The sequence below is a fragment of the Liolophura sinensis genome, chromosome 1 (assembly GCF_032854445.1).
Source record: "Liolophura sinensis isolate JHLJ2023 chromosome 1, CUHK_Ljap_v2, whole genome shotgun sequence".
NCBI lineage: Eukaryota > Metazoa > Mollusca > Polyplacophora > Chitonida > Chitonidae > Liolophura > Liolophura sinensis.
This window is the reverse complement of record NC_088295.1, coordinates 1334567-1362504: the sequence shown is the minus strand read 5'-3', so window position 1 is coordinate 1362504 and position 27938 is coordinate 1334567. Positions and strand designations below refer to the sequence as shown.

The 27938-nt window shown below is 42.8% G+C and overlaps 2 protein-coding genes across 2 annotated transcripts; one reads left to right on the top strand and one right to left on the bottom strand.

Moving 5' to 3' along the window:
• Nucleotides 1–186: 186 nt before the first annotated feature.
• Nucleotides 187–5975, top strand: LOC135481937 (V-type proton ATPase 116 kDa subunit a 4-like). The gene is made up of 3 exons (XM_064761721.1): nucleotides 187–263; nucleotides 2295–2466; nucleotides 4961–5975. Exons 2-3 carry the CDS (start codon nucleotides 2318–2320, stop codon nucleotides 5064–5066), a joined length of 255 nt encoding a protein of 84 aa, XP_064617791.1. The 5' UTR covers nucleotides 187–263; nucleotides 2295–2317; the 3' UTR covers nucleotides 5067–5975.
• A 4596-nt stretch (nucleotides 5976–10571) lies between these two features.
• On the bottom strand, nucleotides 10572–27899 carry LOC135469307 (COP9 signalosome complex subunit 1-like). Its single transcript, XM_064747929.1, has 14 exons — nucleotides 27828–27899; nucleotides 24040–24129; nucleotides 23396–23580; nucleotides 23035–23196; nucleotides 21187–21322; nucleotides 20714–20791; nucleotides 20443–20577; nucleotides 19208–19302; nucleotides 18845–18950; nucleotides 18304–18384; nucleotides 14161–14298; nucleotides 13688–13774; nucleotides 12712–12759; nucleotides 10572–12258 (listed from the first exon to the last, which is right to left on the bottom strand). Exons 1-14 carry the CDS (start codon nucleotides 27858–27860, stop codon nucleotides 12184–12186), a joined length of 1449 nt encoding a protein of 482 aa, XP_064603999.1. The 5' UTR covers nucleotides 27861–27899; the 3' UTR covers nucleotides 10572–12183.
• Nucleotides 27900–27938: the final 39 nt, after the last annotated feature.

The window sequence follows — 27938 nt, the reverse complement described above, 5'->3', positions numbered from 1 at the left end:
CATTCACGTGAGTACACCACATATCACAGCCTCTGTACCCCCACCACTGTCACCACACCATAGATTACTTCCTGGGCTGCATCTCTAACACAGCCTCTTACCTACGCCTCTGGGCCCTAAGTCTGGCTCATTCATGTGAGTTCACCACATATCACAGCCTCTTTAACCCCACCACTGTCACCACACCATAGAGTACTGCCTGGGCTGCATCTCTAACACAGCCTCTTACCTACGCCTCTGGGCCCTCAGTCTGGCTCATTCACGTGAGTTCACCACTTACCACAGCCTCTCTACACCCACCACTGTCACCACACCATAGATTACTGCCTGGGCTGCATCTCTAACACAGCCTCTTACCTACGCCTCTGGGCCCTCAGTCTGGCTCATTCACGTGAGTACACCACATATCACAGCCTCTTTAACCCCACCACTGTCACCACACCATAGATTACTGCCTGGGCTGCATCTCTAACACAGCCTCTTACCTACGCCTCTGGGCCCTCAGTCTGGCTCATTCACGTGAGTTCACCACTTACCACAGCCTCTCTACACCCACCACTGTCACCACACCATAGAGTACTGCCTGGGCTGCATCTCTAACACAGCCTCTTACCGACGCCTCTGGGCCCTAAGTCTGGCTCATTCACGTGAGTACACCACATATCACAGCCTCTTTAACCCCACCACTGTCACCACACCATAGAGTACTGCCTGGGCTCCATCTCTAACACAGCCTCTTACCTACGCCTCTGGGCCCTCAGTCTGGCTCATTCACGTGAGTACACCACATATCACAGCCTCTTTAACCCCACCACTGTCACCACACCATAGATTACTGCCTGGGCTGCATCTCTAACACAGCCTCTTACCTACGCCTCTGGGCCCTCAGTCTGGCTCATTCACGTGAGTTCACCACTTACCACAGCCTCTCTACACCCACCACTGTCACTACACCATAGAGTACTGCCTGGGCTGCATCTCTAACACAGCCTCTTACCTACGCCTCTGGGCCCTAAGTCTGGCTCATTCACGTGAGTACACCACATATCACAGCCTCTTTAACCCCACCACTGTCACCACACCATAGAGTACTGCCTGGGCTGCATCTCTAACACAGCCTCTTACCTACGCCTCTGGGCCCTAAGTCTGGCTCATTCACGTGAGTACACCACATATCACAGCCTCTTTAACCCCACCACTGTCACCACACCATAGAGTACTTACTGGGCCCCATCTCTAACATGGCCTCTTACCTACGTCTCTGGGCCCTAAGTCTGGCTCATTCATGTGAGTACACCACATATCACAGCCTCTTTAACCCCACCACTGTCACCACACCATAGAGTACTTCCTGGGCCCCATCTCTAACATGGTCTCTTACCTACGTCTCTGGGCCCTCAGTCTAGTTCATTCACATAAGTACACGACATATCACAGCCTCTGTACCTCCACCACTGTCACCACACCATAGAGTACTTCGTGGGCCCCATCTCTAACATGGCCTCTTACCTATGCCTCTGGGCTCTTAGTCTGGTTCATTCACATAAGTACACGACATATCACAGCCTCTGTACCCCCACCACTGTCACCACACCATGGAGTACTTCCTGGGCCCCATCTCTAACATGGCCTCTTACCTACGTCTCTGGGCCCTCATTCTGGCTCATTCACGTAAGTACACCACATATCACAGCCTCTGTACCCCCACCTCTGTCACCCCACCATAGAGTACTGCCTGGGCCCCATCTCTAACACAGCCTCTTACCTACGCCTCTGGGCGCTAAGTCTGGTTCATTCATGTGAGTACACCACTTACCTCTATATCCCCACCACTGTCACCACACCATAGAGTACTGCCTGGGCCCCATCTCTAACATGGTCTCTTACCTACGTCTCTGGGCCCTCAGTCTAGTTCATTCATGTGAGTTCACGACATATCACAGCATCTGTAGCCCCACCACTGTCACCACACCATAGAGTTCTGCATGGGCTCCATCTCTAACACAGCCTCTTACCTACGCCTCAGGGCCCTCAATCTGGTTCATTCATGTGAGTTCAATACTTATCACAGCCTCTGTACCCCCATATTCATGGTCTCACATTCATATATTCACACGAGTACACATATAGTCCGTATTTAAAATACACTTCAGAAATGGAAGACGCCTGTTCCTGGCTCACAATATTTACCTGCATGTACCAGCAGTGCTGGGCATACACAAACAAAGCTAAATGTATTGTTGTATTTAAGAAATTATCAGCGGATTGTAGAGTGATGTTCCTTGTGGTTCCAGAGCTGTCTGATGTTCTGTGGACAATGGTGCTAAGAATCGGCCTTGGACTGGACGGCTATCTGGGCATTGCTGGCATGGTCATTCTGTTTGCCTTCTGGGCAGTGCTGACGGTGGCTGTCCTCTTGCTGATGGAGGGACTGTCTGCCTTCCTGCATGCTCTGCGTCTGCATTGGTCAGTATGGGGCTCCCCACTGTGTTTATTGTGGATTAGCTGCCTAATTGCGTTTCTAATCCTAGTTTACATTTAGGTCTGGCATCTAACGAGTTGAAATGATAATCTTTCACCTTTGACTGAGGATTTTACCAGGCTCAGACAAAAGCTTATATTTCTACTGGTGCTTTTCGTGACAGGATATGAGGTCTGACAGCAACCTGTGGATGGTCATGAGTTTCCCCTGGGGCTCTGCCCAGTTTCCTTCCACCAATGCTGCTCAAATAAATAAATAAATCAGTCAAGTCTACTCTTAATCTGTAGTCCATCTAATCACACAAAAGGAATAGTGTCATGCCAGATGAGACAGCGGGGCCAGATGAGACAGCGGGGCCAGATGAGACAGCAGGGTACACTTATGTTTGTAGATGAGGGTGTGATGACATAGTGGTGACCTGTTGGTACCACTGTTGTACCTGTTCTCATAACTCACCAAGATGACTGCCACACCTGATGGGATGTGGCTCCAATCCTGAGCTTGTACAGGATATTTGAAGGTTCCTCCTCTATCAGTTAATGGTTGATCATGTTCGTGTAACCTTTTGTGCTGTCTGAGCTTGGACAGGACATTTGAAGGTTCCTCCTCTATCAGTTAATGGTTGATCATGTTCGTGTAACCCTTTGTGCTGTCTGAGCTTGGACAGGACATTTGAAGGTTCCTCCTCTATCAGTTAATGGTTGATCATGTCCGTGTAACCCTTTGTGCTGTCTGAGCTTGGACAGGACATTTGAAGGTTCCTCCTCTATCAGTTAATGGTTAATCATGTTCGTGTAACCCTTTGTGCGGTCTGAGCTTGGACAGGATATTTGAAGGTTCCTCCTCTATCAGTTAATGGTTGATCATGTTCGTGTAACCCTTTGTGCTGTCTGAGCTTAGACAGGACATTTGAAGGTTCCTCCTCTATCAGTTAATGGTTGATCATGTTCGTGTAACCCTTTGTGCTGTCTGAGCTTGGACAGGACATTTGAAGGTTCCTGTTGTGTCAGTTAATGGTTGATCATGTTCGTGTAACCCTTTGTGCTGTCTGAGCTTGGACAGGACATTTGAAGGTTCCTCCTCTATCAGTTAATGGTTAATCATGTTCGTGTAACCCTTTGTGCGGTCTGAGCTTGGACAGGACATTTGAAGGTTCCTCCTCTATCAGTTAATGGTTGATCATGTCCGTGTAACCCTTTGTGCTGTCTGAGCTTGGACAGGACATTTGAAGGTTCCTCCTCTATCAGTTAATGGTTGATCATGTCCGTGTAACCCTTTGTGCTGTCTGAGCTTGTACAGGATGTTTGAAGGTTCCTCCTCTATCAGTTAATGGTTAATCATGTTTGTGTAACCCTTTGTGCTGTCTGAGCTTGTACAGGACATTTGAAGGTTCCTCCTCTATCAGTTAATGGTTGATCATGTTCGTGTAACCCTTTGTGCTGTCTGAGCTTGGACAGGACATTTGAAGGTTCCTCCTCTATCAGTTAATGGTTGATCATGTTCGTGTAACCCTTTGTGCTGTCTGAGCTTGGACAGGACATTTGAAGGTTCCTCCTCTATCAGTTAATGGTTGATCATGTCCGTGTAACCCTTTGTGCTGTCTGAACTTGGACAGGACATTTGAAGGTTCCTCCTCTATCAGTTAATGGTTGATCATGTCCGTGTAACCCTTTGTGCTGTCTGAGCTTGGACAGGACATTTGAAGGTTCCTCCTCTATCAGTTAATGGTTGATCATGTCCGTGTAACCCTTTGTGCTGTCTGAGCTTGGACAGGACATTTGAAGGTTCCTCCTCTATCAGTTAATGGTTGATCATGTCCGTGTAACCCTTTGTGCTGTCTGAGCTTGGACAGGACATTTGAAGGTTCCTCCTCTATCAGTTAATGGTTGATCATGTCCGTGTAACCCTTTGTGCTGTCTGAGCTTGGACAGGACATTTGAAGGTTCCTCCTCTATCAGTTAATGGTTGATCATGTCCGTGTAACCCTTTGTGCTGTCTGAGCTTGGACAGGACATTTGAAGGTTCCTCCTCTATCAGTTAATGGTTGATCATGTCCGTGTAACCCTTTGTGCTGTCTGAGCTTGGACAGGACATTTGAAGGTTCCTGTTGTGTCAGTTAATGGTTGATCATGTTCGTGTAACCATTTGTGCTGTCTGAGCTTGGACAGGATATTTGAAGGTTCCTGTTGTGTCAGTTAATGGTTGATCATGTTCATGTAACCATTTGTGCTGTCTAAGTTTAATTGAATAACACTTGTCTTCCACCAGTTTGATTTACATGTACATATCACTCCCATTGCCTCCACCCATGAAATGGGGCCACCGTCGTTCGAAATTCCTGATTAAGTCAGATAAATAGCCTGTATTATCATTACCCTGCACAGCAGTGGCCATGAAAAATGTTTCAGCAAAACAACACATTATTAGGAGCTTACAATGGCAGATCAGGATCTGATGCAGTGATTTGAACTTTTCCAGGGTGGAATTTCAGAACAAGTTCTATGAGGGAGCTGGCTATGCCTTCATGCCATTCAACTTCAAGCACATCATGGACAATACTGCTACAACCGACAAACTGGATTAGAATTGTGCACATAATATTACAGATGCTACTGCACCCTTACTAGTACCTTGTTCATTCTAGAGAAGTTTTTTTGACAGAGCTTGTTTTTCTTTGTGATTGAAGATTGTTTTGTTTCTTTGTAAGTTGTATGATATTGTTTATTGGTAGTCTTTTTTTGTTTTTATCCACAATGAAATGTTAGCAATTGTTAGTGTCTCTTAATAAATAAGCCACTTGTTCTTTTCACTCAGAATATGTCAATGTTAGTTTTCATTTGTTCATTTTAATCGGAATCTTTTGTTTTACTTTTCCTAAGCTTGATGTCTGGTTTATTTTTGTGTTTTGTAACGCATGTTTGAATTGCATGTGATGAATTCACATCTTTTTCTTTTGTCTCTTTTTGTTAGTGACTAGTGTAATTGATAACCTTGTATGCAAGGTGTTATGTACAAGGTTTTATACCTACAAGTGCCATCTTTCTTGAATTTATACTTAACATAAATACTTACCCAATATTACTGGCTAAGCCACATTACATATGAATGGATTAAGGTAAACTTGATAGCAGCATTAAATCTCCAGTGTGTGTTGAAAATCACCCTCTTTTGTCTGACCAAGTAATGGCTTAATTATACAATTTGAACTTTTTTTCATGCCGAAAGTTTTTGCCTTATTTGGCACAGAGCATATGATCTAAAATGTATATTTTGATATGACTAGATGTGATTCTGGTAAGTATGTATGAAGTATGTACATGTAGACTGATCACAAAGATGTTATACACATCTGTAGGTGAGATCCAGAAAAGCCAACAGTGATATTAAAATAGAAATTATCCTCAGCATAATAAACAAGATATGTACTCCGAGCAAAACAAACTTTGGTTTCTTTTTAATTACAAAGAAGCATGAAGTTACCCAATCACACAAAGGGAAACCACAAGACACTTTTTTGTCTGAAAATATCTTGAATTGTTTATAAACCAGTGCCCTGTTACGCTTGTTTAGATAAAACTAGGCTGATCATCAGGTAGGTCTATGTTTATTTGTAATGCTATCTTGTGAATGAATCTTCACCAGTTTTTGGTGGACTTTCTAAGGAATGTACATTTTGGGAGCTGCACATGCTGTAGGATTCTCACATGGAATTAGTACTGGCCTGCATCAGTTTCTGTATTTTGACCAATATTGCGATTTGAGTGAGTGAGAGCATGCTTGAGGTTTAACATCGTACTGAACATTTTCTCAGTCTTATGACAACGAAGGAATCCTTAGAGTGCATGTAATGTGCCTCCTTGTTTCAGGACGGATTTTCTCTGATCTTTTATCTGGTGCTTCACTGAGATGACTTATCAAAGGCAAGGAAGCCGCCCCGCCCAAGCTATTATACTGATACGGGTCAACCAGTCGTTCTACAATTCCCTTTACACTGAACGCCAAGCGAGGAAGTTACAACTTCCTCTTTTTTAAGGTCTTAGGTGTGACCCGATCCAGGATTGACCCTGGATCTACCTCACCCGGACGCGGACTCTCTACCAACTGTGCTATCAGGGCCGGTCCTGTGAGCTTTGAGGTTGTGTGGGAAAAGAAAAAGTACATTACAGCACTAAAAGCTGTATTTTATAGCCATTACTTCTAAAAATGCACATTTGGAGTGAATGTAGGGCAAATACAGTACTGAACTTATGGAGTTACCCATGTGCATGTGTTGCAGATGGGTGTCCAGGTAATGCATTATAAAGCGTTTGTGAACATATCTCCTCCAAGACTGTGGATTTTCTGTAAATTTCTCTCTCTGGGGGCTGCATGTGGAATTTGGATTGTGCTACGTGAATTATTGACAGCTTCCTCTGGAGAGGTTGAAGATAACAATAAATTTGTGGATATGTCTCCAATGTTAGGAAATGTTCTCCTCCTCATATTGAATTTTGCGACCACCTGTAGATGCACCAATCCAATTAGGGTTACAGGTACATGGATGTTTCCAGAGTACTAGTATTGGCCCTTTCAAGCCTAGACGAAGGGATACACCAGTTTGTGAATATATCTCCAACATTTTTTTCTGGTCTGTAACTTGATGGACATGTTAAATTTGTTTCTAACTGGGTTGATTCATGCCCCAGCTCTTAACCCTTGAAGATAGACCCTATATTTTAAGATACTCTATGTTTGTAAAGTCATATCGACCTAACATGGTCCATAAATTCTTAACATCATCAGAGCATCTTTATTTGAACATGCTGTGTGTGGAAGTTTTTGAGTGTCAGAGCGTGTCATAATTTTGTAAACATGACAAAATGAGAAAGACTGATCAAATATGGTACACAGCTGAATTCTCCTCATTCGCTTATTTACACTTCTACTGTAGGCAGCTTCTATCTCTGAACCCATCCAGTTTACATTATCAAACTGGTTGTCTTTGATTTATTTATTTGATTGGTGTTTAACACTGTGCCCAGGAATATTTCACTTATACGATGAGAGGAAACCAGGCAGAGCCTGGGGGAAACCCATGCCCATGGTATTAGGGTTTGACCGTACAAACTAAGAGACTGTTGGACATCCTGTTTATACTGGAGATTCACATGTAGTCTGTGAAGAGTCAGCTTAAGAAGTCATTACATGGAGAGCAGTACTTTAGGAATATCATTCATCTCTTAACACATAATTCCCTGTATATGGTGCCATCTGTCTTAAAGACTCAACTCCATACAGTTAATTTTCAATCTGTGCTGAATAATATCATAGGTCCTTCTTCCACATTGGGTGGTTGGTATGGGACAAAAATCAGAGCCCATCAGTCCTGTGGCTGTCCCTCAGTTTTATTTGAAGAGGTTCAAATGCACCTCTTGCCTTCAGAATGACAAATGTCTTTGTTGCCTCTAGACTGACTAATGTCTTGGTTGCCTCTAGACTGACTAATGTCTTGGTTGCCTCTAGAATGACTAATGTCTTGGTTGCTTCTGGAATGACTATTGTCTTGGTTGCCTCTGGAATGACTATTGTCTTGGTTGCCTCTGGAATGACTATTGTCTTGGTTGCCTTTGGAATGACTAATGCCTTGGTTGCCTCTGGCATGACTATTGTCTTGGTTGCCTCTGGAATGACTATTGTCTTGGTTGCCTCTGGAATGACTAATGCCTTGGTTGCCTCTAGAATGACTAATGCCTTGGTTGCCTCTAGAATGACTAATGCCTTAGTTGCCTCTGGAATGACTATTGTCTGGTTGCCTCTAGAATGACTAGTGTCTTGGTTGCCCCTAGAATCACCAATGTCTTGGTTAACATGTCCTCAGCCTTTCAGGAGATTTCTGTCACAAGTCTGATTCAATGCTCAAAAAGTACATGTATCTGCTTATTGCTTCCTTGATGGCCAATGTCAGGCAAGTCAGGAGAGAGGCAAACGTCCGGGGAGAGGCCATCATCAAGCATGTCAGGAGAAAGGCCATCATCAGACATGTCAGGAGAGAGGCCATCATCAGACATGTCAGGAGAGAGGCCAATGTCGGGCATGTCAGGAGAGAGACCAGCTTCAAGCATGTCTGGAGAGAAGTCAACGTCAGGCATGTCTGGAGAGATGTCAGTGTCAGGCATGTCAGGAGATAGGCCAATGTCAGACATGTCAGGAGAGAGGCCAATGTCGAGAGAAAGGCCAGTGTCAGGCAGTCAGGAGACAGGCCATCATCAGGCATGTCAGGAGTGAGGCCAACGTCAGCCATGTCAGGCATGTCAGGAGAGAGGCCATCATCAGACATGTCAGGAGAGAGGTCAATGTCGGGCATGTCAGGAGAGAGGCCAATGTCGGGCATGTCAGGAGAGAGGCCATTGTTGGGCATGTCGGGAGAAAGGCCAGTGTCAGGCATGTCAGGAGAGAGGCCAATGTCAGGCATGTCAGGAGAGAGGTCAACGTCAGGGATGTCTGGAGAGAGACCAGCTTCAAGCATGTCTGGAGAGAAGTCAACGTCGGGCATGTCAGGAGAGAGGCCATTGTTGGGCATGTCGGGAGAAAGGCCAGTGTCAGGCATGTCAGGAGAGAGGCCAACGTCAGGCATGTCAGGAGAGAGGCCATCATCAGGCATGTCAGGAGAGAGGCCAATGTCAGGCATGTCAGGAGAGAGGCCAACGTCAGGGATGTCTGGAGAGAGACCAGCTTCAAGCATGTCTGGAGAGAAGTCAACGTCGGGCATGTCAGGAGAGAGGCCATTGTTGGGCATGTCAGGAGAGAGGCAAACGTCAGGCATGTCAGGAGAGAGGCAAACGTCAGGCATGTCAGGAGAGAGGCTAACATCAGGAGAAAAGTCAACGTCAGGCATCTCAAAAGGGAGTCAAATATTGGGCGTGTCAGGAGAGAGGTCAATGTTGGGTATGTTAGGAGAGAGGCCAACATGAGGAGAGAGGCCAATGTCAGGCATGTCAGGAGAGAGGCCAACATCAGGAAAGAAGTCAACGTCAGGCATGTCTGGAGAGATGTCAACGTCAGGCATGTCAGGAGATAGGCCACTGTCAGGCATGTCAGGAGAGAGGCCAACGTCGGACATGTTAGGAGAGAGACCAATGTCAGGAGAGATTTCAAGGTCAGGCATGTCAGGAGAGAGGCCAACGTCAGGCATGTCAGGAGTGAGGCCAACATCTGGCATGCCAGGAGAGAGGCCAAGTTTTTTTTTTCTCCAGCTTTATGCAGTCCATGAAGGGATCGGATACTGTATTACACCTCAAATTTTGCCATTTTTAGCTCGCCTGTGCTAAGCACAGGCGCATCTTATGTCGTCATCAGCGTCCAATAACAAGGAAAGCAATGATAAACAAGATGTTAGGGGTGGTGTCTTAAATAGTACTACCAGTATTGAGATCAGGGAGTCCACACACATAGAGCACAATAGCACAAGGGGGATATTCCATTGTTGATTCTGTGTGTGCATATTAAAGTTACACAAAATGTTAGAGGTGGTATCTAAATAAACACAGCATGCATTGAACTGATGTTCCATCGCTGATGCTCTCTGTGCTTATTACTTAACACAAATTACCAAATTCATGATTTCAGTACTTTATGTATTGAGCTAAGGTTTTGCATTCATGTGCCTCCTACAGGCAAGCTATTTGCTAGCCTAGCTACCAAATCTAAATTTCAGATTCATGTAAGGCTGTGCTTAGTTGATTTTGTTGGTCGTGTCATTTGTCCCTTCTGGGTTCTGGAGTGGTCTTCTAAACCATAGCTTTCTCACACAAACAGAATAAACACAAAGATAAGAACAACTGTAACAGCAGTTTGTTACTCTTCAGCCACTGCCTGCATGGCTACATTTTCATTCTTCCACCGTCTCTCTTGCATGTAGAATTACACGTGATTCGAGAGTACTGCTACAATAAAAATTTAGAGTGGTGAAATGAGCCAAACAGGTTTGTACAAGTGCTGGAAACAAGAAACACAGAATCAGCTTCATGCCGCCTTAACCTAGGGACTCTTGGCTATGTTTCTCATGATTAGCAGAACAAAACAAACACTTTCAGCTCTTATAAACCATATATCATTTATTTTAACTTCAAAACAATTTGAAGAGAACCGGATTCTGTGATGAAAACTGCTGGTAGAACACCGGGTCACGTGCAGGACATGGTAAACATGGTAACATACAAAAGCTACGCTGGCCGTAGGCAGTTGACAGTTTCACACCATCTATTAAAATTGAGCTGGGTTATTGATCTGGACATGCCAGCAGAAGTCAGCATCAACTACCTGGGTAATAAGTGCACGGGCCAGCTAGGTTAAAAGGGCACGCTAGTACTACTCAGCAAATGTATAGACCATAATGATACATATACAGTACAGGACATGAACCAGACTCCCACCACACTACACAACTTTACACAGCTCTATTCCCCTGGTTTTCAACAATTCCAAACCCTAACTGAAAACACCCCTGTACATGTATTTACAAAAATACAGTCAAATTATCTCTTTTTTTTTTTTACACTTCAACAATCTTTTCTATCAGGGTATAACTGAAAATGATTCACGTTCCAAAAAATGTTTTTCAAGGCTGGTCCTCTTCACAAGGGAATGGATATGGGTCTTGTGTCCACACTACATTTGCCTGCAATGATGTAAAACGCTAACCACGCCTGGTTTTCACATCTGCTGGGTCTGACTGGGTGTTGTTGAGGGCCAACCATTATGAACATCTTTCCAAAGATGCAAGTTTCACTATTTTTGATTCTAATTATACATGAGGAGATGACCTCAATCAGAACATCTGTGAAAACTGACTAAAGAGGGACACAAGGAAAACCACGTGTTTCCCCAATGAGCTGAAAGTTGTGTTCGTTACTGGAACATCAGCAGAACTGGTTTAATGGTTGTACCAGAAACACCTCAATGAGATCAAGATGATTGGCAACTTCAAAGATAAAAGACTGCCAGATTATAAAACTGAGGACGTATATATATCAGTCGGATGGGAAGGGTAGCTACATGTGTACACCTGAGCTGTTTAATGGAAGCTAGGAGTGGGCGATTGTGGGTTATGTTGAAGCTAATGCTGAGAGTTGAGTACTATAGAACAAACGCACACATTGATATAAACCCTGAATATGAGGAGGAACTGGGTAGCTGTAGCGCTCAATATCACTGCACCTGTAGCACTGTCCAAACAAAAGTCCGTGAGAGCCACCTCTCACCTCATGGGCGGTAGCTTCCCAAGTTAGGACCACTTTGCAAGTCCACCAATCACATGACAGCAGGGGTACACCTCCAGTAGATTTTAGACAATAATATACACATGTTCACCCTGCTTTGAGCTTTCTGCCTCCCTATGTGTGGTTGGTGCTCGCTCTTGTAAGGTAGCTTCACATTATACTGTCCGAGCATCAGACACGAGTCACAGAAGTTATCACAGTTCTGTCATCTAATTAATGGACAGGGTGATCCATCCATCTCCACTGAACACCATGTAAGTGACACAATCTGCTCGTCTTAATGTGTTCCCATACACGAGCCAGGTATGATGCTGTCATGTGTTCCTATACGCAGGAGTCTTGGGCAGCCAGAGAATTATGGGTAACAATCCCAGCAAGCACTATTCTGCCACATCACAGTCCACATGGAATCCACAGAGATGGCAGAAACCAACGTCCTGGCCATCAGTTACGCGCTAGGGAAGCATTCCCTGGAGCTATGGACATTTCCCCACCCTGACCCACATCCCTTGGGGGACTCTGGAAAACAAAGGGCAGGTTGAGCAATCAATAAGCTGGTCATCAAAAAAAAAAAAACAAAACAACAGAATTTGTCTAATCTTGATCGGAAATCATTTCTGAATTTTGCTTAAACCTTTTTCACAAAATATAAGACAATGTATGAATTGGAAAAATCCTGAAAGCTATTCAATGCGCTAAAGAAGAATTTCACTACAGAGTGTGTATATATTATTTAGCACTGCAATTAGTCATCTGATGGCCTCTGAGCAGCATGATAAACAGTATGACAACAACAACACTACATGTACTTGTTGGCTATCACCTCCCATTATCATTTATATACGTTTGATCCACAGTATTATGGGAATAGGTGTAAAATAAACAAATATATGTTGTAATATGATCAGCAAAAACTGCTAGATTACCGTGGGAACATACTAGTTATCAAATGTGAACAATAAAGATTTCTACCTTGACATGAATCTGGTTTCTCAACATGGCTGACCGTAATATGAGAGCCTGTGAAATAGTAAATATGGAATTTGTAGTTTATATATAATTATGACAAACACAAGAAGAACATTTAATTATCTGTCACAATTTTTCATTTAAACACTGTTAAGTTCAACTATCAGAGCACACAAAAACAACACTTTGCTTTCATGTCTTAATTTACCATTAGGAATGTGTCCTAAAATATAACAGCCTTCTCTTTGGACAGATATTCATGGAGATCATTACAGACTTAATCAGACCACCTGGCCAGATTGCCTCCCTTTTTGTCATCTGGACAGCCCTGTAAGTCTCGTTTGTTGGTGATACCTTTCACATCCTAAAGCCCCGTCCAGGCTATTCCATATCACTCAACCATAGGCAACTTGAATCAACACATGGAGCCATACTTAGTAGTCTGGACGGGTTCTTCAACTTTGTTCAACATACTCAACACTATCCAACATTGCTGAAGCGGAAATGTGCATGTGCATTTTTTGTCAACAATTTGAGTCAAGTCGTCTGGAAGTAGCCAATCAGCGTGCGTGTAGTACAACATGACCATTTTTACGCACATGACCTGGGCAAAATAGCAGCGTCAAAAGCAAAAGAGAGAAACTGATCTCACATTGAGACAATTCGTTGACACAGGAATATGAAAAATACCCTTGCCTGTACAACACTCTCTTAAACCCCCAACACTGTAGAGACAGACAGAAATTTCCCTCCAAAAATTAAAAAAACACAGCTCAACAGGGTTCAACACACAACCACAGTTTTGGACAATGTTGACCTATCTGATTTGTAGTGTGGACGGGACATTTAACTTGCTGTTGACTCTTATTGAGTCAACAAAAGTTGAGTGATGTTGGATAGTCTGGACGGGGCCTTACAGTGTGTTATTTATAAGTCGGATGATGACAATGACACTTCTACAGGGTCAACATCAACTCACTTTTGTCCTTTTTTGATATTCTCGTCCCATTTTGACAGATTTCTCAAAGGTGGTGCTCCTCTGATCAATGTCTTTTGCATACAGAATCTGATGGAGAGAAAATAATGATGTGGTTCACTAAAAATGATTGAATACCCCAATACAGCTATGGCTATTCATAAATACATGCAAGTATCCATTATGTACCATGAAACTGTCTGTCTGCAATTCACATAAATAAAACATACGTACTGCTTATTACCAGTGACTAACAATATTAACTTTCCAAATTACAATGTCCTTCACCAACATTTTTATTCACTTAATTGGTGTTTTGTGCTTTATTTACAAAAGTATTTTCACTTACATACTATGCCAATATAATCATAACTATCAATAAATTACACCACAAAGTTGTTTCTACGTATAACTAATGATCGAACATACTAATTGTTCATTCCTAACACAAAAAAACCCTCATCTGTGCCTCCTACCTTATTGTGCGAGTCAATTCTGGCATTGATCTGTCCATCCAAGATCAACTGCATCAGCTCATCTTCCAGTGCTGGCACAGTCGTGTTAAAGGCATCAGCCATCTTCCTCATATCAGCCGACAGATATGGACTGAAATACTGAACAAAATAATTCACCTCTTAATGGCTTTACTGATGGACTGGGAAAAGGAAAGGACCCAGGTGTAACAAACGGATATTTTAAGTTGTGCTTTTTCCTTGCCACCATTATTTACCTTCATACAAAGAGCAATGTGTAAATTTAAAAGGAGAGTCCCATGTGTAAAATACTGACAATCAACTGGCAGTCATGTCCAGTCTTGCCAGTAAAATCACAAAGTAGTGGCACACAAATTGTGATTTCAGTGGAATTTGAAATGACACACTATAACTGGCATATTCAGAGCGTATGGAGCCACAAGAGCAGATCATTTCTCGGTTTGCCAATCAGACACCTTATAACGGGCATGTTGAGCGACCAATGGAGCCACAAGAGGGAATCATTTCTCTGCTTGCCCACCAGACACCTTAGAACAGGCATGTTGAGCAACCAACGGAGCCACAAGAGCAGATCGTTTCTCGGTTTGCCAATCAGACACCTTATATCGGGCATGTTGAGCGACCAATGGAGCCACAAGAGCAGATCGTTTCTCTGCTTGCCCACCAAACACCTTATAACAGGGATGTTGAGCAACCAATGGAGCCACAAGAGCAGATCGTTTCTTTGCTTGCCCACCAAACACCTTATAACAGGCATGTTGAGCGACCAATGGAGCCACAAGGGCAGATCATTTCTCGGTTTGCCAATCAGACACCTTATATCGGGCATGTTGAGCGACCAATGGAGCCACAAGAGCAGATCGTTTCTCTGCTTGCCCACCAAACACCTTATAACAGGCGTGTTGAGTGACCAATGGAGCCACAAGAGCAGATCGTTTCTCTGCTTGCCCACCAAACACCTTATAACATGCGTGTTGAGTGACCAATGGAGCCACAAGAGCAGATCGTTTCTCTGCTTGCCCACCAGACACCTTATAACGGGCATGTTGAGCGACCAATGGAGCCACAAGAGCAGATCGTTTCTCTGCTTGCCCACCAGACACCTTATAACAGGGATGTTGAGCTACCAATGGAGCCACAAGAGCAGATCATTTCTCGGTTTGCCCACCAGGCCTTATAACGGGCATGTTGAGCAACCAACGGAGCCACAAGAGCAGATCGTTTCCCTGCTTGCCCACCAAACACCTTATAACAGGCATGTTGAGCGACCAACGGAGCCACAAGGTCAGATCATTTCTCGGTTTGCCAATCAGACACCTTATAACGGGCATGTTGAGCGACCAATGGAGCCACAAGAGCAGATCGTTTCTCTGCTTGCCCACCAAACACCTTATAACAGGCATGTTGAGCGACCAACGGAGCCACAAGGGCAGATCATTTCTCGGTTTGCCAATCAGACACCTTATAACGGGCATGTTGAGCGACCAATGGAGCCACAAGAGCAGATCGTTTCTCTGCTTGCCCACCAAACACCTTATAACAGGGATGTTGAGCGACCAATGGAGCCACAAGAGCAGATAGTTTCTCTGCTTGCCCACCAAACACCTTATAACAGGCATGTTGAGCGACCAATGGAGCCACAAGAACAGATCATTTCTCTGCTTGCCCACCAGACACCTTATAACAGGCATGTTGAGCGACCAACGGAGCCACAAGGGCAGATCATTTCTCGGTTTGCCAATCAGACACCTTATAACGGGCATGTTGAGCGACCAATGGAGCCACAAGAGCAGATCGTTTCTCTGCTTGCCCACCAGACACCTTATAACAGGCATGTTGAGCGACCAACGGAGCCACAAGGGCAGATCATTTCTCTGCTTGCCCACCAAACACCTTATAACAGGGATGTTGAGCGACCAATGGAGCCACAAGAGCAGATCATTTCTCTGCTTGCCCACCAGACACCTTATAACAGGCATGTTGAGTGACCAATGGAGCCACAAGGGCAGATCATTTCTCGGTTTGCCAATCAGACACCTTATAACGGGCATGTTGAGCGACCAATGGAGCCACAAGAGCAGATCGTTTCTCTGCTTGCCCACCAAACACCTTATAACAGGGATGTTGAGCGACCAATGGAGCCACAAGAGCAGATCGTTTCTCTGCTTGCCCACCAAACACCTTATAACAGGCATGTTGAGCGACCAACGGAGCCACAAGGGCAGATCATTTCTCGGTTTGCCAATAAGACACCTTATAACGGGCATGTTGAGCGACCAATGGAGCCACAAGAGCAGATCATTTCTCTACTTGCCCACCAGACACCTTATAACGGGCATGTTGAGTGACCAATGGAGCCACAAGAGCAGATCGTTTCTCTGCTTGCCCACCAAACACCTTATAACAGGCGTGTTGAGCGACCAATGGAGCCACAAGAGCAGATGGTTTCTCTGCTTGCCCACCAGACACCTTATAACGGGCATGTTGAGCGACCAATGGAGCCACAAGGGCAGATCGTTTCTCTGCTTGCCCACCAGACACCTTATAACAGGGATGTTGAGCAACCAACGGAGCCACAAGAGCAGATCATTTCTCTGTTTGCCCACCAGACACCTTATAACGGGCATGTTGAGCAACCAACGGAGCCACAAGAGCAGATCATTTCTCTGCTTGTCCAACAGACACCTTACAACGGGCATGTTGAGCAACCAATGGAGCCACAAGAGCAGATCATTTCTCTACTTGCCCACCAGACACCTTATAACGGGCATGTTGAACGACCAATGGAGCCACAAGAGCAGATCGTTTCTCTGCTTGCCCACCAGACACCTTATAACGGGCATGTTGAGCGACCAATGGAGCCACAAGAGCAGATCATTTCTCTGCTTGCCCACCAAACACCTTATAACGGGCATGTTGAGCGACCAATGGAGCCACAAGAGCAGATCGTTTCTCTGCTTGCCCACCAGACACCTTATAACGGGCATGTTGAGCGACCAATGGAGCCACAAGAGCAGATTGTTTCTCTGCTTGCCCACCAAACACCTTATAACAGGCATGTTGTGCGACCAATGGAGCCACAAGAGCAGATCGTTTCTCTGCTTGCCCACCAGACACCTTATAACAGGCATGTTGAGCGACAAATGGAGCCACAAGAGCAGATCGTTTCTCTGCTTGCCCACCAAACACCTTATAACAGGGATGTTGAGCGACCAATGGAGCCACAAGAGCAGATCGTTTCTCTGCTTGCCCACCAGACACCTTATAACGGGCATGTTGAGCGACCAATGGAGCCAGAAGAGCAGATCGTTTCTCTGCTTGCCCACCAGACACCTTATATCGGGCATGTTGAGCGACCAATGGAGCCAGAAGAGCAGATCGTTTCTCTGCTTGCCCACCAGACACCTTATAACAGGCATGTTGAGTGACCAATGGAGCCACAAGGGCAGATCATTTCTCGGTTTGCCAATCAGACACCTTATAACGGGCATGTTGAGCGACCAATGGAGCCACAAGAGCAGATCGTTTCTCTGCTTGCCCACCAGACACCTTATAACAGGCATGTTGAGCGACCAATGGAGCCACAAGAGCAGATCGTTTCTCTGCTTGCCCACCAGACACCTTATATCGGGCATGTTGAGCGACCAATGGAGCCACAAGAGCAGATCGTTTCTCTGCTTGCCCACCAGACACCTTATAACGGACATGTTGAGTGACCAATGGAGCCACAAGAGCAGATCATTTCTCTGCTTGCCCACCAGACACCTTATAACAGGGATGTTGAGCGACCAATGGAGCCACAAGAGCAGATCGTTTCTCTGCTTGCCCACCAGACACCTTATAACGGGCATGTAGAGCGACCAATGGAGCCACAAGAGCAGATCATTTCTCGGTTTGCCAATCAGGCCTTAAAGTTGCTGAACAGGCACACTCTTCCTCACATAATAGATGTATTATTTATTACTTATTTGATTAGTGTTTTACGCCGTACTCAAGAATATTTCACTTATACGACAGTGGCCAGCATTATGGTGGGAGGAAACCGGGCAGAGCCTGAAGGAAACCCACAACCATCCACAGGTTGCTGGCAGACCCATAATCGATGTAACTAGGGCAACATTTTACCTGGCAAAGCGCTCTGTTCCTGATCTGTGTGTACAATGTGTTCACATGAGGCGCTAGGTACATATCCAGTAGTAAATTATCCTACAGAAAAGACAAATAATGTTCAGTAGTAAATTATCCAACAGCAAACACAAATAATGTCCATTAGTAAATTATCCAACAGCAAACACAAATAATGTCCAGCAGTAAATTATCCAACATCAAACACAAATAATGTCCAATAATAAGTTATCATACAGAAAGTAAGTGAATTCAGCATCCTCACCAGAGGACAAAACTGTCACATTTACCTGGGTTTTCCATAATTACAGCAGTCAACTCGTTGCAGACATTAATTATCTATCATCACTCATAGGCAAAGACTTGCTCCAAAATCCACGTTTTAAGAAATGGCTCGCATAGAATGTCTTTCCTCACATTGTCTCCACACATTTTATGTTAAATTCAGAGCCCTGTTTCAGCTTCACTGTTCTAAACTACTCAACAATTTGGTAAATATTAAACAATTTCAGAATTGAAAAAAATTTCAACCAAACCTTACCTTTATCTCCCCTAAAAGTTTTAAACATGAAGCATATTTTGACTCATAAAACCGGTGAATGATGTCTCGTAACTGCGGCTCCAATTCTAAGAATAGTTTAAATGAACTGAAATGAAATAAAAATAGAATAAGTAGTGAATGCTGAATCCCACTAGCTGCACATGAAGTGGAGCTGAATGTAGTATATTTGTGCAGAAAACCACATGGTTAACACTGGAGTAGGACTACTGATCACACTGTACAGATTAAATAAGTAAATGAAGAGAAATAATTCTCACTGCAAAGTTTTCCTTTCTTTAAAGAAAAAAGTTTTGAAGTCAGAAAGACCCAACAAAGAAGCATGTAAATTAGCATGCATCTTACCTGCTAGTTAAAACATTTTTCTGCAGCTCTTGTCTGTCAAAGGAGGCTAGAGCACACAGGGCACCATATGTGGCTACATTATTGGCAGAAAGTAACTGCCAACAAAAAAAGCAACGATAATACATATCATACAGAAACTCTGTACAAGATTAAAATGTAGTCAGATGGGACATAAAGAACATTATCTAGCCTACCCAGTACAACTCTGAACTCAACAGTTTCAAGGCTTCCACTAGGTCCTTACTACATCACATAAACAGACCCATTTCCCCAGAGGAGCTACCGAAAAATACCCCCTTCGGACATACAAAAAAGTGAAATAAAGGAAAGTCTCTTCAATCGCCAGAAGAATATTAGAATCCTTTTATAAATATGTTGACGGTAATAAATTACTTTCAATTACATTAAACAAACCAATCTGCACGCTAGCCAAACTCCCAACATGCTCTAGCATAACAGCTAGAACGCATACGTCTAAGGTTGGTCAACTCGACTGACCTCTTTGTATGTCGATACTTTTGGGAAAATGCTTTTAAAAGTGACAAGAAATCAACGTTTGATGTGCAAAATAATGTGCTCCAACAGGTGAGATAGCTCAATCACAGGTGCACAGACATAATACACGAGAACAACTGCTCCACGTGTAAAATGTCAAAGCAAGATATGATGGAACTGCTTCTCATATACGCCAATGAGTATGATGAAAGTTGTCCACAAGATTGCAAAGCCATCGGCGAATGTAATTCACCTGACTTTCGCCCATGACGTGTATGTTTTGGCACATATTTTCTTAGCGCTGACTTGCTCGACCAAGGCTCTGATACAACGCAGGAATTTTACTACAGACAACGTGAATTACTTGCACTCTTCCCACCCTCCTACCACCAACCCTTGGCCTCAAACAGAATGAAGATTTATTTTCTCGCAGAAACATTGAGTTCGGAATTTGCAAGAAAAACACACTTCCAATGAAATTCACATTTAAAACATTGTGAAGTGTAATTATGGTGCCACATTTGGTATGTCAATGAACCACTTATTCAGCTGTTTATTATGATAAGCAGCTTTTCAATCAAACTGATGACATATCCTCTATCACAGGGCTACAAACTTTACAACTCCCCATACTTCTTTCAGTAGCAGTTACATAATTTCAGGCTCCACACTGGCTTGCACAGCCTTGTATTTGATACTACTGTATTTGATAAGAGGTACACAGTAGCATGACCACTCACCTCTGCGAAATCACAGTGATCAAAACTGGCTTGTAGAAAATACTTGGCTGAGGACTTGTACTTCTTAGTGGCTAGGTCTGCTAACCCAGCTGCACATTTTAACTTTGTCATTATCCCTTGAACATCTTTACCATGCTGAAAAATTCAAGACATAATAACGCTCTTAGCAAAATATTAGCAAAATATAGCAGCAGCTAAGGATCTATAAAAAAAATGCAATGCTAAAAGAAGATATGATAAATGGAAAGATAAACTCGTTTCAAAAACTCACCTCAGTTGATTCCGGGGTGGATTCTGCCTTGTTTACATAGCTTAATACATGGGACCAGTTTTGTAAGTACACACTAACCTGTGGAATAGGAGGCAGATACAATGTCAAAACACGCTCGCTGTCTTATAAACAGCATGTGCAAATTTTGGTCTGTTTAACATTAACCACTGTGTACTTCCAACTGGAGATTAAAATGAATCAATGTACCTGTCCTAAATATGTGCGTAACAAACACACAGCAAAATATAGACATTTACCTCCATACACAGACATGGCCTTCGTTTCACGTAGACCAATCTCCTCATAGCCAAGTCCAGAATATGAAACCAGGCATTTAACCTAAATGTTTAAGAGAACATCATTTATGATGAACTTTCCCTCACCATTCCAGGTAAAATGTTAAAATAACAAAAGGCTGATACTGTTTGACAGCATAATAATACCTGTGAGTCATACTGTCACTGATAGCTTACCTTGATAACATTTAGACACATATTCACAACATGCTTTGGACTGGTACAGTAATCTCGTGCCCTGGAGTAGCACTTGAGGGCATTGCTCAGGTCTCCACAATCCAGGTAATGGTCTCCTAGGTCATCGTGACCACGCCTGCAGCAGCAAAAACAATGCAAATAATACAGAGTAAAGGCAAGGCAGAATCAGGCTAATCCATAAAGCCTTGATTCATTACCGCAAATAAGGTAGAGTTTAGCCGAAAATTTCTGGCTGTAAAATGTCTGGGTCAGTCGGTCCTCCACAAAAAAATTTTCTTTTTGATCCATGAAATAACTTATGGAAAATGATCTAAAATTTCCCATCGGCTACTTCTGCACATTGGGGGCAGCAATACATAGAGGATATTAGCACCCACCCACCTCCCCCACTCCATTAAACTTCATGAACGCTTAGGTTGCTAATCCACACCATATGGGGGTCTATTACAGTACTTGACAGTGAGTTTCCCAACCAGTCACACCTTTGTTGTTACTCATGAATTAAATTTGCTGGCCTCAATTAAATGGGTGAATGATAAGATTATGCGGGGAAAGGTGTTGTCCTTTCATAGCCCCATAAATAAACTTAACAAATCAGCATGCAAAGGTTTTTCAGCGATATACATGTAGGTCTGACTGGTAAATATCAGTAGTCAAGCTCTCACAAAACAGAAGCTGAGTTGGACACATCTCTCACATGTGTTATTTTGTTACAATCTAAACACTCCTCCCATTTCAGAAGAATTCTATTTTCCCAAAATTCAATATCAAATCGTGTACCTTCAGTTCAACACAGAAAACACATTTCTGCTAAGTTTCTGAAACTAGATATAGCATGTGTTCTAACCTCGTTCTCACATTGTTCTGACAGCCGATTGCCATGCACAGGAATAAGAACTCAGAGTCACATGCGCGTAAATGTCTACAGGTAACTGACAGCTTACAGATTTCAACACTGATCAATTAGATGCATTTATTTTCTCTAACCTGCCCCCTGGGACAGTGACAATTGTGAAGTCCATTAAGTTACATACAGCCACATGCCCAGTGAAATGCATGTACGGTAATTTCGTGAGACCGCTTTGGACTTTGCTGCTAAACCATTTCCGTGAAGCCATGTAATCATCTATTTCAGTGGTCTACGCAACACACGCAACCCATTTACAGCGAGCTGAATTAAAACCAATTGCCAAACATCAGATGGTGGGATTGGGTCTCAGCTGTGATTGACTGGTGTCCTAAACTATGTTGAAACTTCAAAGATCATACCCAGAGCTGCGTGAATGGCCAGGATTAGCCATGATATCACTAGAACTCAGCTGTTTATATATGAATACTCAATAGGTTATAGTTTGGCACCTACTCCTCTACAATTTCCATATAATGAACGCTATTGTTAGGTCATCAAGGCCTACACTGGTAAGGTGTGATCATGAGTTCTGATTCAAGCAGACTGCGTGAAAATGGATTTCCCTACTCCAACAAGGGCAAACCTTTAAAGCTGGATCTATTTGTGGTAAGTCGGAGCATTGAAGTGTTGTATTTATATTTGTAAATTAGCTTCTTAAACGCATATGGGTATTTATTTACATTAGACACATATTCGTTGTTAAGTGATGTTTTGAAAGACCTGCAAGCTTATTAATGTAGGCCTATTTGTTACCGGTCCACCGTCTAACGTCAATCTGCCTGTTTTGGCACGATATACTTTTGAAGACCAAACGTAACATATGCATTCTGGTAAAAGATATGTAGAAATGCTAACACTTCGTTGCTCACTGAGGCATTTTGGCACAAAAAACTTTGTTTTTAATGTAATGAACATACCTTATGCTTTCCTTTATTGAATTGCTCTTATAATTCTTGAGATCTGTGTCTAATTTCTCCAATTTCAAAGCAGCTTTTTTAGCTGTGGTTTCTATCCACTGGGTATCCAGGCCGGGGACATTAGTCACTGCTCCAGCTATTGCATCAGGCAAACCTGTGGCACTATTCGAAGCAAAAAAATAAACACACACACACATAAACTTTACATACATCATTTGTACAATTTCTATCAATTACCTCTTAAGCCTGAATTAATATTGTGAAGAATTCCATACAGACTAGAAATACTTTTGGTATTGTTTTTCAAGTTGTATTTTATGACTGAGACAGTCTGATGATAGAGGTGAAACGCAGCACTTACTTGGCTACAGCCTCCTGTAGCTTCCTGTGTATTTGCTGGTACATGTTTGTGTTATAGGTGGTCATCACATAAGCCAGAGCCATTCTCAGCGACTCTATCTGGAGGGAGGGACAGTGCTCTGCTATGTACACTAAGCGGTTTAACTTAGCTGCTCCAATATAACAGGATGCATAGGATTCCAAATCCTGCACAGACAAAAATATACATCAAATGTGTGGGGGAAAAAAAAAATACAAGCACTGAGATAATTATAAATACTAAGTATGGAAAGATTGGAAGACTAGCTATTACTGTACATTTGATGGTGATTCTTGCTTTCCACTGGTCACGAATACAAAGTATTCTGCAAAACCTTATGTGCAATAATAACTTCATACTCCTTACAGCGCATGCCTTGCTCTCTACCTTTCGCTTTACATCACTGCCACCAACAGCAAATTTTGTACAGACGCTGAGGAAGTGATCTCAGAAAACACAAACAATCTGACTCAACCTTTTTCTCTAATAATACTTATACACATGCATTCTCTTTATGTAGAGTATGTACAACATAACTTTAACGAACATCATTTGTATTGAGCTGCGAACTGTAGATATCACATCCCACAGTCAGCACAATGTGTGTAATGTAGAATAATACTAACTAGTGAAGTGTTCTCCACACTGTAATGTTGTTCTTCAACATTTTCATTTTCCTCAGCTTGGCCATCCACTTGCATGGGTTCCACAGCAGCCTGGAATGAGGAAAGAATAATTTAGTCCTAGTCAGCTTTACAAAGGTTTTAAGACACCAAGAGTAGTTCACATATCTTGCTTAACTTGATAACAGAGCAAGCTAAAGGACCAGTTTGAGTCAGTGCTGAAGAATCCTGCATCCTTAGCATCCTCTATATATTAAAATGTTTATATATTTGATTGGGTGTTTCATGACCTGCTCAAAAAACCCACTCAAACTATGGTGGCCATGTTTACGGGTGGAGGAAAACGAACTGGGTGAGGGTTAAACCACCAATCTTCATAAGTATCTGAAAAACCTGCAGGCTTCCACCCTGTAGCTAAAGTAGTCAGAACTGGATTCAAATGTACACAATCTCATTAGTCTGGGGCCTTACAGCTGCAGTGTGCCTGCACTTCAACCGTCCGTTCGAGTCAGCAATAGCATTGAGGACAGTGATGAGGACGCTCCATGTAGCGACATGGAAGAATGACCCAAGATCAACACCTGTATTGTTGAGGTCTACACTACACTAATTACACTCACTCCACTGTTAGGCCTGTATTGTTGAGGTCTACACTACACTAATTACACTCACTCGACTGTTAGACCTGTATTGTTGAGGTCTACACTACGCTAATTACACTCACTCCACTGTTAGACCTGTATTGTTGAGGTCTACACTACGCTAATTACACTCACTCCACTGTTAGGCCTGTATTGTTGAGGTCTACACTACACTAATTACACTCACTCGACTGTTAGACCTGTATTGTTGAGGTCTACACTACGCTAATTACACTCACTCCACTGTTAGACCTGTATTGTTGAGGTCTACACTACACTAATTACACTCACTCGACTGTTAGACCTGTACTGTTGAGGTCTACACTACGCTAATTACACTCACTCCACTGTTAGACCTGTATTGTTGAGGTCTACACTACACTAATTACACCCACTCCACTGTTAGACCTGTATTGTTGAGGTCTACACTACACTAATTACACCCACTCCACTGTTAGGCCTGTATTGTTGGGGTCTACACAACACTAATTACACTGACTCCACTGTCAGATCTGTTTTGTTGGGGTCTACACTACACTTATTACACTGACTCCACTGTCAGATCTGTTTTGTTGGGGTCTACACAACACTAATTACACTGACTCCACTATTGCTGGGGTGTACACCACACAAATATTACACTGGCTCTGCTGTCAGGCCCATAGTAGGGGTCTACACCACACAACAGTTTCACTGGCTCTACTGTCAGGTCGGTACTATTGGGGTCTACACCAAACAACAGGTACACTGTCTCCATTGTTGGGGTCTACACCACATAACTATTACACTGGCTCTACTGTCAAGCCCGTAGTAGGGCCTACACCACAAAACAGTTACACTGACTCCACTGTCAGACCTGTATTGTTTTGGTCTACACCATACAACTATTACAGTGGATCTACTATCAGGCCTATGTTGTTCGGTTCTACACCACACAACAGTCAAACTGACTCCACTGTCAGACGTTATTCCAGTGTCCTGTCTCAGCAGCCCACAATTCCACTATTCAATAAATACCAAATAAAACAAACATTTATACTTATATTAAACATGAATGAAGTTAGGTTTCTTTCAGAGGCATTTAGGAGCTGGGGTGATATAGATTGACAGAGGCATTACTTATGGATAACAACTCGTGGATTTATTGTGTTGGTGACGTTTCGATGTAGGTTCTTACATCATTATCAAACCAAATGAACATACAGAGATACAAGACAACATATATACAGTAAGAGAGTGAGTGGTGTCAAAAACAGGCAACAATGTAACTATAGAATGGCTTCGGGGTTTAAGGCAGTCACTGATTACTCTGATGAGGTCATTGTAGGCGCTCGGTAGGTGGCATCGAAACGTCACCAAGACAATAAATCCACAAGTTGTTATCCATAAGTAATGCCTCTGTCAATGAATGAAGTTACTTAAATACACTTTTTCACGCAGTCACAATGAATAATGCATTTTATGTCAATTAGTCTGTCTGACCAACATACTAAGAGGTCCTGATGCTGACAATATTGAGGAAATATTAAAAATGCTTGCATGAACCAGTTCGGCCATCTTCTTTTGATCACTACCTCTTCAGAAGTGTCCCAAGAAAATTGAAATTTGAAAACCACTTGAGCCAAATATCTCTTTCAATATGAATGAGTGGGATGTCACAGTTATGGTATGCATACACAATGTTTGCACTGGAAAGCTGTGCTATTATTACCAGGAATATGTGTCCTTATTTGAAGTCACCAGGTTAAGGACATCTTTCATTTTCATGTTTTTCATCTAATTTTTATGAAAACTACCTGAAATTTTCCAAAAACACATTAATTTTTTTTAGCTTTTAGACAGGCGTCCTTCCTACAGATGCTGTCTCGCCATGGATAAATCCTTCTTGATGGACTAAGTGTGCTATCTTAAAATTCTGACATTCACTGTAACACTTTCCACCCCTCAAAAAATTCACAGACCATTTCTGTATGACTGCCAAGAGTGCACAAAGTCATTTTGATGAGTGAGAAGGAAATATTTCTGTTGATTTCAACTCGGGAATGGATTTATAGTGGTCCTATTCTCTTCAATCCATAGCAGACATTTGTGTGTCTGGCATTAGATGAAAAACATGAAAATGAAAGATTTCCTCTGTGTGGGTTTACAGGCTCACTTTGTTCCACAAAGAGCTATGCAGAATGGATTAACTGGATTTTTAATTGAGTGAGTGCTTGGGGTTTATTATCGTACTTAACAAATTTTCAGTGATATGACGACGAAGGAGTCATTAGGGTGCATGTACGTGTAATGTGCCTCCTGGTTGCAGGACAGATTTCCACCACTCTTTTATCTAGTGCTGCTTCACTGAGACAACTTACCGAAGGCAAGTAAGTCGCCCCGCCCGAGCCATTATACTGATACGGGTCAACCAGTCGTTGCACTATCCTCTTCATGATGAACGCCAAGCGAAGAAGTTACAACTTCCTTTTTTAAAGTCTTAGGTGTTGACTCCACCCAGGATTGACCCTGGATTTATCACTCCCGAAGCGGAATATATTTTCAAATTCACTGATTAAACACTGAGGCAGGTTAATATCAGAAATTGCTGAAAATATGCCTCAATGTTTAATTTAACTGAACTATGGTAACTTGAAGTCAGTGAGCAAAAAAATGTATACTTTCGTTTGGTACATTTTGCTCCATACCGATGTGAACATTCAGCTGTACAACTGTCAGTGGCCCAGAGCATAAAACGTTCATCATTTAGTTATAACCTCCTGTCTGTGTCTGTCAAACGAATGACATTCCAAAATTCAAGCACCTGCTATCGTGTTTGGATGTATTTAACTATACATACATCCAAGAACATGTTTTATTGTGATTGCGGGGATATTTTCAATTCTTACATTAACTATCATGCGCAACGACGCACAAAACCCAGCATCGGAGAAAGTGTAGCAAATATAAAGTGAAACGAATTGAAAAGGTGTCAACGGGAGATATGTATATCCGCCATTTTCCATATACACTTCAATGAAGAGCACGCTGAATTTTCATCTTAGCGACGAGTAAGTGCGGTGTTGCTGCAAAGATCTGTTAGTCCAGTGACAAAGAAACAATAGATAAGGTTAAAATATTACAGGTTTCTTCATTTTTAAACCCAGTTACCTGGAACAGGCCTTGCTGCAACGGCAAAGGCATCTTTCAACTTTTCCAAAAATCACCGGAAGTCAGCAACTTGCGCCGGCGTACAGAGAGTACCGCCTTTTCACGAATTAA